This window comes from Suillus fuscotomentosus (genome assembly GCF_016647785.1).
Source record: "Suillus fuscotomentosus strain FC203 chromosome Unknown F5891scaffold_133, whole genome shotgun sequence".
In the NCBI taxonomy this organism is placed as follows: Eukaryota; Fungi; Basidiomycota; class Agaricomycetes; order Boletales; family Suillaceae; genus Suillus; species Suillus fuscotomentosus.
This window is the reverse complement of record NW_024539645.1, coordinates 24,644-37,529: the sequence shown is the minus strand read 5'-3', so window position 1 is coordinate 37,529 and position 12,886 is coordinate 24,644. Positions and strand designations below refer to the sequence as shown.

The 12,886-nt window shown below is 47.5% G+C and overlaps 2 protein-coding genes across 2 annotated transcripts; one reads left to right on the top strand and one right to left on the bottom strand.

The window, feature by feature from the left end:
* Positions 1-4,675: 4,675 nt before the first annotated feature.
* On the bottom strand, positions 4,676-6,307 carry F5891DRAFT_986836 (uncharacterized protein; the record flags this gene model as incomplete). The annotated part of the gene is made up of 6 exons (XM_041377825.1): positions 4,676-4,877; positions 4,928-5,148; positions 5,199-5,808; positions 5,858-5,943; positions 6,003-6,085; positions 6,124-6,307. 6 exons carry the CDS (start codon positions 6,305-6,307, stop codon positions 4,676-4,678), a joined length of 1,386 nt encoding a protein of 461 aa, XP_041217949.1.
* Positions 6,308-11,957: 5,650 nt separating this feature from the next.
* F5891DRAFT_1197830 (uncharacterized protein) lies at positions 11,958-12,885 on the top strand (the record flags this gene model as incomplete). Its single annotated transcript, XM_041368541.1, has 2 exons — positions 11,958-12,569; positions 12,625-12,885. 2 exons carry the CDS (start codon positions 11,958-11,960, stop codon positions 12,883-12,885), a joined length of 873 nt encoding a protein of 290 aa, XP_041217948.1.
* Position 12,886: the final 1 nt, after the last annotated feature.

Genomic DNA, 12,886 nt, shown 5'->3' with positions numbered 1-12,886 from the left:
TTTTCGCGTATGCATTGATTAATGTTCTGTAGAATCCTGTTAGTCCTAAAAACGAGGCTAAGTTCTGTGCGTCTTCGGGTTGTCGCCAGTCTACAATGGCTGTCAGCTTTGTTAGATCTGGTTTCACTCCTTCTCTTCCTATCGTTCCTCCTGCGAACTCGGTCTCTGACATGCAAAGCTTTGTCTTGCTCGGAGCTATTGAAAATCGACATTCTCGAAAACGTTGGAACAAAACTGTTAGCTTATCCATCATTTCTCTAAACGTACCTGTCGCGCATCCTCCGTCGTCCATGAACAATTCCATATAGTGCGTCACTAGGAAATCGTGTAGCCTTTCTGCTAATGTATCGCAGAACGCTGTCGGTGCTCCTGTAATTCCCATCGGCATTCGTCGATATTGAAAGTACCCTCTTCCTTCGATGTAGAACGCTAAATATGGACGCCACTTCTCCGGCACTTCTATCGCATAATACCCTGCTGCGAAGTCAAAAATTGAGATGTAACGTTGACCACTTAACCTCTGTTGTTTTGCTAATATATCCCCCTGCGGCATTGGGACTACTTCCGTTATTTTGTTAAGCTGCGCGAAATTCTGACAGATCCTCCATTTTTTCGGTCCTTTTTCTCTTGTTTCTTCTAAGGTAGGATTCTGTATCTCTCGTGGCGGTAACTCATAGGCTGGTTGTAGTCCCGCTGCTCTATGTTGGTCGTTGATTCGTTGCTTTAGCTCGTCCCATGGTAGACCGCCCGTTTCGTGTGCTCTTTGCACTATAACCGTGGTTGCTACACATCGAATCAGTTCTGGGGATGCTCTCTCTACTATACCTGCTTCCAACATGTCCGTTACTCGCTCATTGTAAAACTTCGCTTGTTCGGGCGTTAAAGGGCGTTGATGTATCCGTAGGTTGAATATTGCGTTATCTGGAACGTTTAAATTCAGCGCTGCTCCAGGAATAGGGACTACTTCTCTTAGTGTTAGTGCAAAACTGTCTGCGTTTTCCGCTATAAACTGTTCTAACTCCTTTTTCTCGTCTACTGTCAGGTCGTTCCCGAACGTGATCTGTCGGAGAATTTCTTTGACTCTTGCCGGATTAAATGGATTCGTTTGTCTTGAGTATATTGACGCGTCGTTCCTCATCGGTTCTAACTCTGGAAGTTCTTCTAATAGTTGCTCTCCTCCTTCGTCTGGTCCTTCTTGTGCGTTTAATATGTTGATGCTCGTTGTTTCTTCTGTTATATTATGTGTGTCAGTGCTTGATTGTTCTCTCGATACTCTGGCCGCTGTCACTCCCTTTGATGTGTTATTCTCTTTTTCTGCTGTTCTTTCTTTTGACGCGCTCTCTCTCTTCTTTCTGATCCAGTATCCTGTCGGCTTCCATTGGCCCATTGGGATGTTTGATGGTTTTGTTTTGTTTTCTAACGTCCTTTGTTGTTTCTCGTCTAGCGTGAGACTGACTGCATCTGCTCTCTGTAACATCCGCTTGTCCGCTATCTGGTTTTCTATTGCGACTGTTTTGATTCCGTCGGTTATCACGATCGTGTCCGTTTCGTATTCGTGAATTGCTGCGAATGTTTGAAGTGTCGGTTTTCCTAGTAAGAAGCCCCAGCTTCCGCCACTGTCAAAGACTTCAAACGTGCTCCGCACTCCGACTTCTTCAATCCTAATCATTCCCGTCCACTTTGCGATTGCTTTGACTATATTTCCATTTGCCATCCTTAATCGTTTGTCTGATGCGCTCCAGTTTCCCAATCTGTGCTTGATCTTCTCGAAGATCGACGTGCACATTGCACTGGTCATTGCGCCGTCATCGAATATCGCTCGTACTCTGACTCTTTCTCCTTGTGGACCTTCTAGCTCTATTCGGTGAGCGAACGGAACTGCCTCTCCATTTTTTAACTGAGTTTTTGTGACGACCGGGTGTCCAACCGAATACAAGTCATCGGTTTCGATTGCGTCGTGAAGTTCGGTAGTACATGCGATATCCTTAGCTACGCGCTCAGCAGAAACTTTGGGGCTAATGGTCCTAGAGTTGTCCTCGCATGTTGCCTCTTCGCATGCGAGGACTTCGACTCCGGCTTGAATGTGTTTGAGACTTTGGGTCGACGTAATGTTCTTTTTTACGTCGACCCGTCCGCTTTTCCCTGTTGTTCGGGAATCTCTTCAATCCACGCTTCTAACTGTGTCTCCTCGTAGCCGTTACTCATGACTAGTGATATCGGTGTGGCCGTTGCTCTGTTGTATGCGCCCAGCGTCTTGCTCACAATTGCTCTCCACGCTGCTTCTTTGCGCGTTAGCCTCTCTTCGTGGTTCGGCGGTAACGGGCAATCCCGTCCGTTGTGTCCATGTGTCCCACACGCGAAGCATTCGCTGGATGCGATGGCTGCCGTGCCCGGCTTTAGTGGGTATCCTGTCTCTTGTGTGACTCTCGCGTTCTCTCCCCATCTCGTGTTCCACTGTGCGAGCTGCGCTCTATATGCTGCTTTTCCTGCTGCGCTATCCGGGTGTTGCGGCATCGTTTGGACTAACTGCCTGACCATTGTTTTCATCTCCTCTGTTACTACTAACGGCTGTTGCGTTGTGGCCGGTTGCCGATTATACATTGGTTGTGCGTTCTGACGATTGGTTGCTGCTGGTACCCGGTTATATGTGTTGTTCGCTGTCGGAAGCGTTGGCGGTGTCGTGGGGTTAATCGACATTCTATTGAATTGACTTTGTAATGCTGCAATTGGGTTTTGCTGTGGTGCTCGTGTCTGGACTCGAGCTAGGTCTGCGCGTAGCGCTTTGAGCTCGTGTGATTGCTTGAGGTATTGTTCTTGTTTCTCTACAAGCCGACTTCCCTTGAGCTCTGTCACCGCTTTCGTGAACTCCTCCCACTTGGTATATTCTTCGTCTTTCAATAGATCCTTTACGATGTCCGGCAGTTTACTGCGGACTTGCCATATCATCGACGTGCTCTGTTCGATGCCTGCGTCTGTTGCGAGTTGAAGCGTCTTCATCGCCCATGCTACGTGCGTCCAGCATTCTCTATCGTAGAGCGTCTTCTTCTTTCCTACGTCTTCTTCTCGTAGTATATGCTCTAACAATTCTTTCTCGTACTCTGCTCTTGTCTTTTCCGCTATCTGGACTGGCGGCCAGCGTTTCTCGAATGCTATCACAAATGCATTCCATGTCGCTTTGTCTTTCGACTGCAACGCTTTGAACCATCGTTCTGCTTGTGAACTTGTTCCGAGGTAATCACCAAAAGCGTCTAATTTGTCGGTGCTGTCTGTTATTGTCTGCTGATGCATTGCTCGATTGAAGGATTTCAGGAAATCCGCCGGATTTTCTGATGCTCTTCCATCACCGTGAAATATCTGCGGGGTCTCTACAGGCATGACGGCTTTTAACTGTGCGAGTGCAAAGAATTCGGCTAGATTGTAATTCGGTACTGTGGAGATGGATGTGAGCTGCTCTGTCTTCGTGCGACGACGTGGTTGTTGGACTTCGGATGATGGTATGTAGATGTCTAATTTTTGGACTTCTAGTTCTGGGAAGGGGACTTGATTGTTCTGCTGTTCGTCTTCTTCCGAGAGGCTGCTTAGTGACGATGTGCTACAGTGACTTGGTGTGTTGTGTCCTGATGGATCTGGTGTATCGAGAGGAGATGATGCTGCTGATGTCTTTTCTGACCAGAGTTCCCAGTTCGTTTTTAAACGAACGTTGGTTACCGCTTGTCCTTTTGCTGTTCTGGGTCTCAATTTGTTAGCTTTGGGCATCAAATATAAATGTAAATGCGAGTAAGATGAACACTGCTCTTTTTTGTAATTGGTGTTGTTTTTGATGTGAGTTGCGACGTAATAAGACTGTATGTTTCTGTAAATGGTTCGTTAGCTTCTATTTGGGAGCTTCTATGTTCTATTCTATGACTAAAATCTAGACCGCGAGCTAATGCTTCTTTCTTCTGCGTGCTTTTTTGTGTGATAGGTGTGTGATGCAATATCGCGCTGGTTCGGATTCTCTCTGTTCACCACGATGGACTAGGACGAAAGCAGTGAGGGGAGAGCTCTATGATGCGTGATGATGTGTTACACTATGAACAGAGTTTGGCTATGTGCGCGTGTCGCTGACTAAGCTATGGCTATCGCCGAAGGACCAACTGCCTCTTGTCTATGTCTCTTCCTTTGGTCTATGCCTTGGGACCCCCGGTCCACCGGTCAGCGGGGGACGTCAGTGCCAGCCCTGCCAATATCGGAAGCCGCACCACAGAAGCGGAGGAAGTTAGTACCTGAGTTTGAAGCTCCGAGTCTACTATCCGTAGCTGAGGCACTGCTGAAAGTTGCAGGAGGGATCGAGGCAGCAATCGATAGGCAAACAAACCTGCTTTCTTTGATCCTGAACGCTATGGAAAGTCAAGGTAGTACTAGTGAGACATAGATCTTTCCAACTGTTTTACGTAGTACATGGAAGTTGTAGTAATGGTACAGAAAAAAAAACGGCTGCGGTACGTAAAGAAACACAAGGCGTAAAACAACAGTAGTGTGTGAGTCACGTACGACGACAAGCTTTGATGAGAAACACAATGAAAATCCATTCCAGTATACAGCATGATACTAGAATACACGATGCGAGAACTTGAGAGCGCCGTTTAGTGAATGTCAGTCTAGAGTTTGTCAAATAAAACTAGTACTTACCACATCATGAACGTTTAGCCCTCTTGGAGGCTCTGGGAGAGATCTCTGCCTCTTCAGCGGTGCGCTTGATCAATTTCTCGTGGTAGGTGGAGTAACGTGTATAGCCCGTCTGCCGTGCAGCGTTCCGCAACTGCTTCATGATTGCCTTCCAGTCTATAGGCGACGTTGGAGGCACCCATGCACGAACGAGCTCGAAGGGGTCAGGGCTAGGAGATGCGATTAAGTATATATCACAATTATTAAACTTAAAACTAACCTGTCATCGGTCTCCTCTGAGGATACCTCTGCAATGTCCGATTTATCTTCAACGCTGGACTCATCTTCAGCGTCAGAGTTGTCGGACGAAACACTGGACTCCTCTTCCGCCATGACTTCTTCCATGTAGCTGATGGTGGCATCCCTGAGACTCGCAAATGTGCGATGGAATAGGTGCTGCAGGTTTTCGAGGCCTGTTATGTCTGTGTCGGGACACAATCGCTGTCATTGTGATCAGATACGGCTACACCTGAAGAGGGAGGGAAACTCACGGCAGTTGCGAAGTATCGTGGATTATGGTCATAGAGATCAAATGGCCCGTCATCAGGACGGAGCCAAGTCGAAACAACGACAGTGAGGGACGACACCCAAGTGTGGGTAAAGCCTGTGACTGGGCCAAAGACTGGCGAATCGTCCTTCTGAAGCCATTTGTGGTACGAGACGACCTTCTTCTTCTTCGACAGTTTTCTGAAGGCATCCGATGATTCTGTTGGTGGAGAGTGGCGGTGATTTTCCAGGATATCGAATAGTGTTACAGCTCGCATGTGTGGGTTGAGGGTGACGGAACGTTGGAGTTTGGCGATAGCAGCATCGCGAGTCTGTGAGAAGGTAACCTCAGTCCCCCAAAGCTGCACACGCCCTCCGTCTTCATCATGGAACTCAAGCAACGCGTCAGGGGTACCAAGGGATTTCTCTGTGGACCCCGCCTCTCCCAACCCCCTGAGGGTCGAGTTCATCTGGACTATAAAGTTACCGAGCCCCTCGATGTCAAGCGATGCGAGAGCACTATCGATAGCATCTCGCAACGGCTTGAGGAGATTCTCGTGTATTGGAGTAGGCAGGGTTGCGACCAGCTGTTTGGACGATGGGGAATATGATATTCTGAAAGAAAGAGTCATTAGCGGTTATCGGATTCTCACACACAACTTACTTGTATCGATTAAATTGATGATTATCATCTTCGGCGATGGCCTCCAAAATCAAATCGCAATCATCGATGGACACATCAGAAAAGGTCTTGAGAACGAGTCAGCGTGCGAGATTATCGTGGGAGACAATGCCTCAAGGCCTCGTACCTTGTAATCAGCGTCGGTGCTCTCAGCCTGTCCTTCTCCTCTGAGAAAAGCGATAATCTGCCCACGCAAAACTTTCGCGAAAGCTCAACCCAGATATCAATGGCCAAAGAGAAAAACTGACCATCTTTTTTGGGAATCTCAGGTTCTTGCTCTTTCACCAAGGGCGGTTCAATGTGAAAACCGTAGAGTTTTTGGTGCAATGTAGCTGGTTTTGAAGTCGAAACTGCTGCAGCCACATGGGTTCCAGTAACCCGTTTGACGAGCCGAGGGCGACTTGTTCCTAGAGAGGTCCCTTTGCATTTCATTGTGGTTTTTCTTGTCTGGCAGCCATTGCTCTGGACTCGGCGTGATAAGGGAGGAGGCATGGCACAGTGCTTGATGTGGCACTATGGTCACCTATGCTTATATATAAATACGAGGCCTAAGAGCTCCGAGCCTTATCCATGATCGCGGGGGCTGTCCTGGGCTGTCATTGGTCAACAAAGACAACAGTTGTCACAATCGGCATTTTCCACCCACGATTTCATTTGCAAGTGTGCATAGTGAGTAGGTAGTAAGTACACTAATAGTGTTTGTATTGTGATTCTGTCATGGAAATGGTACTCAAGTCTTTTTCAGTGACTTTATGATACATTAAAGTTACAGGTGGCAAGATACCATAGTTATTTTACTTTTGTGAATGAAAAGAAGATCCATCTTGGTGATACAACCACCCCAATTGCTGTAGAACCTTTGCATGCCCAGGGTTGTCAGCAACAACACGTTCATATGCGTTCTGAAACTTCTCAGTCAAGCTGGGGTGGCTATGTCAGGGTCCAAGCCCGACTTCTACCGGATCATCCATTAGCATAGTCACCAGCAGCCATCACGCTCTGCTTTCTCTACCACTACTACACATGAGAGTTCATTTACTACTGGCCAATATACTGTTACTTCTCATTATTTTGATGGCTGAGCATTTCAAGTGCCATGAGAAGTGCGGATGGACTTTTTCAGCACCAGGAGGCCTGACCCGCCACCGCAAAAGTTGCTCTCACTGGCAGCAGCAATTAGATCGACAATCCATGCATTTCAAACGTGGCTCAGATGGCATGCAAGGATATGCGATGAAGAAAGTAAAGCTCAGCACTACTACAACAGCGGCAGTAAGTCTTTTTACTTACCCTACCTAATCTTTATTCAATCAGACTAGGATATCTCAACCTCAGGCGTGCAGCTGGTGCCCGCTCCGACTCAGGCTGCAGCAGCTGCATCTTCAAGTTCTAATGGCTTTTTGGGGGCCACGTCTGCTTCCAGTAGCAGTTGCGATTACACAGCTCCGGTTCTTCAGCCATCAACAGAACTTCCGGAGCCTAGCATTTTGCATGAGCAGCCTGAACCATCTATACCAATTTCTACTCCTAATTTACATGATAACCGCCCTACTCGCTCTCGCCGGTTACCTATGCGATTTAGAGACGAGCTTCCAGTGCCGCCGCCTGCAATCCCACAGCCCCCTCCTTCTACTCTTCCCCGAGTTATTCTCCACGTATTCGATTCTTTCCGGACAACCATAAATGAATTTGGCATTGGACGAGAGTATCGTCATCGACCAACACACGATCCTGATGCATTCGTTTCTGTGGATCAGCTATCCAATGTCTATCCCAGTTCAAGTCCAAACACTGAGCTGTCTAGTAGTCCCGAGGTGGCATCTTCCTCGAAGCCTCCCCCTTGGCCGTGGAAAAATATGAGTGTCTGGCGCCTCATGACTTGGATGCTGACTGGAAGCAACCAAACATCCCATGCTCAAGCCACTCGGCTGGTCAAGGAAGTCCTATCAGCTGAAGATTTCCAAATTGATGATGTAAAGGGCTTCAATGCCCAAACTGAAATGCGGCGTTTGGATTCTTCAGAAGCCCAACTTAACGACAATGATATATACCGAAGGGACGGGTGGAAAGAAATAGCTGCAGAGATTCTAGTACCGACCCGGGAGAAGAATCCCGATGGAAATGGGCAGCCCTTTACGATCCCTGGATTCCAGTACCGGCCCCTTATAGCTGTCATTCATGCCGCTTTCTCAGAGGCAACATCTAAATGGTTTCATTTCACTCCCTTCAAGCGCTTTTGGAAGTCTCCTGTGACTGGTCAAGAGCAACGTCTTCATGATGAGCTCTATACATCAGACGCGTGGATTAAGGCTCACGACGACCTGCAGAAGCAAAGACGAGACGATGGCTGCAAGCTTGAGAAAGTCATTGCTGGACTCATGTTTTGGTCGGATTCTACACACTTAGCGCAGTTTGGGAACGCATCAGCATGGCCAGTTTACTTATACTTCGGAAACCAATCCAAATACACCCGTTCCTGCCCCACTTCTGGTGCATGCCACCTTGTGGCGCTCATTCCCAGCGTAAGTGTACCTATACATACTAGTATCGTTGTGCTAATGGTCGACAACTTGTCCTTGGCAGCTTCCAGAATCCATCAAACGATTTATTGCGACGATTATCTCGATTAAAAGGAAGAGTTACCACGACATTCTTACCCACTGCAAGCGCGAGATGTTTCATGCTATCTGGCGTATTTTAATAGATGACGACTTTCTTGATGCATACAGAAATGGCATCGTAATCAAGTGTCATGATGGGGTATACCGCCGAGTATTTCCTAGAATATTTACCTACTCTGCAGATTACCCTGAAAAGTGCGTAGAATGTGTTCTTCTCACCCTGTTTCTGCTAATAAGACCTTGAAGAGTTCTCATTGCAGCAATTCACGACAAGGGTGTGTGTCCCTGTCCTAGGTGCCTGCTTCCAAAATCATGTTTTGGTCGGATCGGACTTCGTTCTGATGTGTTGGGAAGAGTTGCAAGAGTGCATAGATTTATCAAAGATGCTGTTGTCGCTGCACGCAATGCCATCTACAAATTAGGCACCCCAATCAAGGGTGCTGCTGTCGAACGTCTTCTAAAAGGGTTCTCACTTGTGCCCACCCTTGTAAGCATATCTCGTCTTTATCCTACTTGGTCTTTATTTCACCTCACCTACAGAACACCTTTGCTGAGCGATTGGGCCCTCTCGGCTTTGACTGCTTTTCAATGCTTGTTGTCGACCTTTTACACAAGTTCGAGCTGGGTGTATTCAAATCTGTGTTCAAACACCTTATCAGGCTACTTTACGCTATAAACCCTGAATGGGTAGGTGTCTTGAACGAACGGTAAGACATCTGACTGTTATGAGGGCTGCAGGTTCTGATGTGGATACTGCAACCCATAGCTTTCGCTTGATCCCTTCCTTTGGCAAGGGCGCTATTCGGCGCTTTCCAACCAACGTAGCTGATGTCCGGCAAAATGTTGCAAGGCACTTTGAAGACGTTTTACAAGTTAGCCAGGCAGTCTTCACGGATTCCAACACTGACCTGCTTCCTCTTTCAAAACAGTGCGCAATCCCTGCCTTTGAAGGGTTGTTCCCTAAAGAGCATGACAATGGTATTCGGCTTCTTCTCTTTCGACTCGCAGAATGGCACGCCCTAGCCAAACTCCGACTTCACACTGATGACTCATTAGACAAACTCGACGAAGCACTGAATGCCTTGGGCAAGCAGCTCCGGAGGTTTCAGCAGTTCACATGTTCAGCTTTTCAAACAATGGAACTTCCACGTGAAGTAGCTGCACGTCAGAGGAGGCAGGATGCTGATTTTCACTCCACCAATCAAGAAGCAAAGGCGTCTGGCGCTCGTCTCAAAACCTTCAATCTTCTCACTTACAAATTGCACGCGCTTGGTGATTATACTGCTTCAATCAGGTTTTTTGGTACAACAGATTCATATACCACCCAGATTGTACGTGTTTCATGTTCAGCTATATTGACCATATTGACATTCTGTGTTTTGCAGGGCGAACTGGCTCATCGTCTCATCAAAATGCTGTATCAAAGTACGAACAAGCAAGATACTTCAAAGCAGCTGGCTAAGCAGGAACGAAGGCGCACTCGCATCCGACGGCAACAGTCATCCAAGTCAACAATCCTCGCTCACAACATATGCACCAGTGACCTACCACCTGAAGCCCATCATTTTTTGTCTGGCGATAGATCCAACGCCATAAATTTGGCCTCTTACCTCAGCGAACACAGAGACGATCCAGCTATCAAAGTAAGACAGAACAGCTGACTGATGTTTTCATTGCTGACAATATCCAAAGAATTTTATTCCGAAACTGAAAGATCATATTCTCTCACGACTGCTAGGCTTGGATTATGACGGCGATGAGCGAAATTTCAGTGACACCGAACGCAACAGCCTACTCTTCATCGACAATCTCAATCGAGTCTGCCAAGCTAAGCACTTGCAAATCAATTACACAACATACGACATTCACCGCGACCAAGACACCCTGAAACCAGGGCGTGGTCAGTCTGTAATGACACTGTCAAGGGAACAAGGCGCAGGCGCTCATCCGTTTTGGTATGCACAAGTTTTGGGTGCTTATGTTATACAGATACTCCATGTTGGTGCGGATGCTCGTAATCGCTCTCCTCAATCGATGGAATTCTTGTGGGTCCGGTGGTTCGGTGTGGTTCCACGCTACCACTGGGGCTTCAAGGAAGGCCGACTCCCAAAAGTCGGATTTATACCAGATTCCCCTGCTGCATTCGGTTTCCTCGACCCTTCTCTTGTCCTCCGAGCTTGCCATCTCATACCAGCCTTTGCTGATGGTCGTACGAATGATCTCCTGAGGCATGGCCCCACAGTTGCACGCCCATTTGGAGAAGTAGATGACTGGACCGCATTCTATGTTAACATGTGAGTCAGTGGACATGGTTGAAGACTCTTGATGATTGATTGCGCAAACAGTTTCGCTGATCGGGATATGTTTGCTCGCTTCGCACGCATTGGCGTCGGTCATCAAATTCAGTATATTTTGCCAAATGCGACTGAGGATGAGAATTTTGTAGGAGACGATGACGATGAACTTCTAGCTGAGGGCGATTTGGAACCATCTACAAGCAATGCTGGTGGGCAGATACTCGACTCCAATGTTGGCAATTGCCAGAATCAAGCTTTAGGCGATGAAACTGATGGTGAAGACGACGTTGAATCTGATGAAGACGACGCTGAACCTGATGAGGAAGAAGACATTGAATCCGATGCTCAAGATGATGAAGGCTGTAGCTCAGAGGATAACGGGGAATCTGAAGATGAGGGACCAGACTTTAAATTTTAGGGTCGACTTACTCGCAACTTAAGCTGATTGTAGTGTAGACATTGTATTCCATTGTGACTCCTAGATGAATCGTTCCTTTCGTACTGGCAGATCCATATGGGACGCACTTGAATGGCATCGCACGCGTGACTTGAAGCTTGAAAGTCCCGGTACTGCTTACCCTCACCACACCAGCAAATATATGGGCTTATGGCGGTTAGATATACTTGTTGTTTGATTTTTATTGATCTAGGTAAGCTATAACATTCATAGTGCGTGATCTCAGTGTACCCAAAGTTATTGTCTGACTACGGTCACGATGGATTGCTATATAAAATGCTGCTTTATCGCGCAATTCTGATGGAAAATTGTAGACGTCAGAACATTAGCTTGGAACCCGATCTGGGTTCCTATTGGTGTATTGAAAGCAAGCGGAAATAAAGAAGTGACTATGGATCAGTAATACGATTTGGGGTTGGGAGGGTGGAGTGTAGAATTACGAACACTAGCTAGAGAGTTTATAATGGCTTATATGGGGTTCACCAAAGAGCAAGCAAAGGACAAAAGAGATCACAGATCAGGCATCTAATACGTGTTTCACAAGCCACCGCATAGACATATATTGGTGAATCATATTTGCCCGACCTTATAAGGTAAATATGGCCACATCATGCTTGGTGGGTTTCAGTGATGTTATAACAGCAATATTGTAGCTTGATGCTACGCGATGTCCTGGCCAATTTGACGATATAGATGAACTTCCGCCAATGTTTTTTCATGGGATGGAAGCCCCTCAGTCCTCCCCAATGGATGATTTACGCCCACATTCCTCTGCAAATGCATTTCTCGCTCGCCTTCTCTCGCTCCTCCACCGCTTTCGACCCGACAATGATGGAACGACTGAACTTCCGCAACCTTCGCGGCCTTTGGCGGTCCATCTACGCACACTCCTCGCTCGCCTGTCCTCACTCATTCACCGCTTTTCACCTGAAAGTGATGCACCAAATGAACTTCAGCAACCCTCCACGCCTTCCCGGTTAGATCCACATGTGCTTCTGGCTCGCCTTTCCTCACTTTTCTCCCGATCTCGACTCAGTACCGACGAAGAAGGCGAACATCATCCAACATTGCCTACGAGTTCACATTCAGATGCGAGGCTCATCGGCCGGCTGTCCTTATTCTTCCGCTCTCAACCCCACACCAACGAAGAAGCCGAACATCATCCCACAGTGGCTTCAAGTTCACGTCCATATGCGAGGCTCGTCAGCCGGCTGTCTTCACTCTTCCGCTCTCAACCCCACACCAATGGACAAACAGAACTTCCGCAACGCCCAAGTCGTCCTCGTGTTGTCGACGTGGCTGCAGTGCGGGACAAACAGGTATGGCTCTCCTTGGTGCATTTACAATCGCTGTGGTTTAGTGATCTCCGTTCAGAGTTTGGTTGTTGCTCGGGGGCCAAATTTTAAGAAAGCAAAACGAGCATATGAGGAACGAACCAAATCCCACGCTCAAGCTCAGGCATCGTCATCGGGCACTCAGCCTGCCCATGCTTCGACATTAGCGACATCTCCTGTTCCAGGTACTAACACTACCACAATAGGCGCAGCAACCCCGCAGTCACCACCCATCCCATGGTGGAGTCAGATCGTGCTATTTCTCTGCTGTGCATCTCCACCACCTGCCAATAGTCATTGAT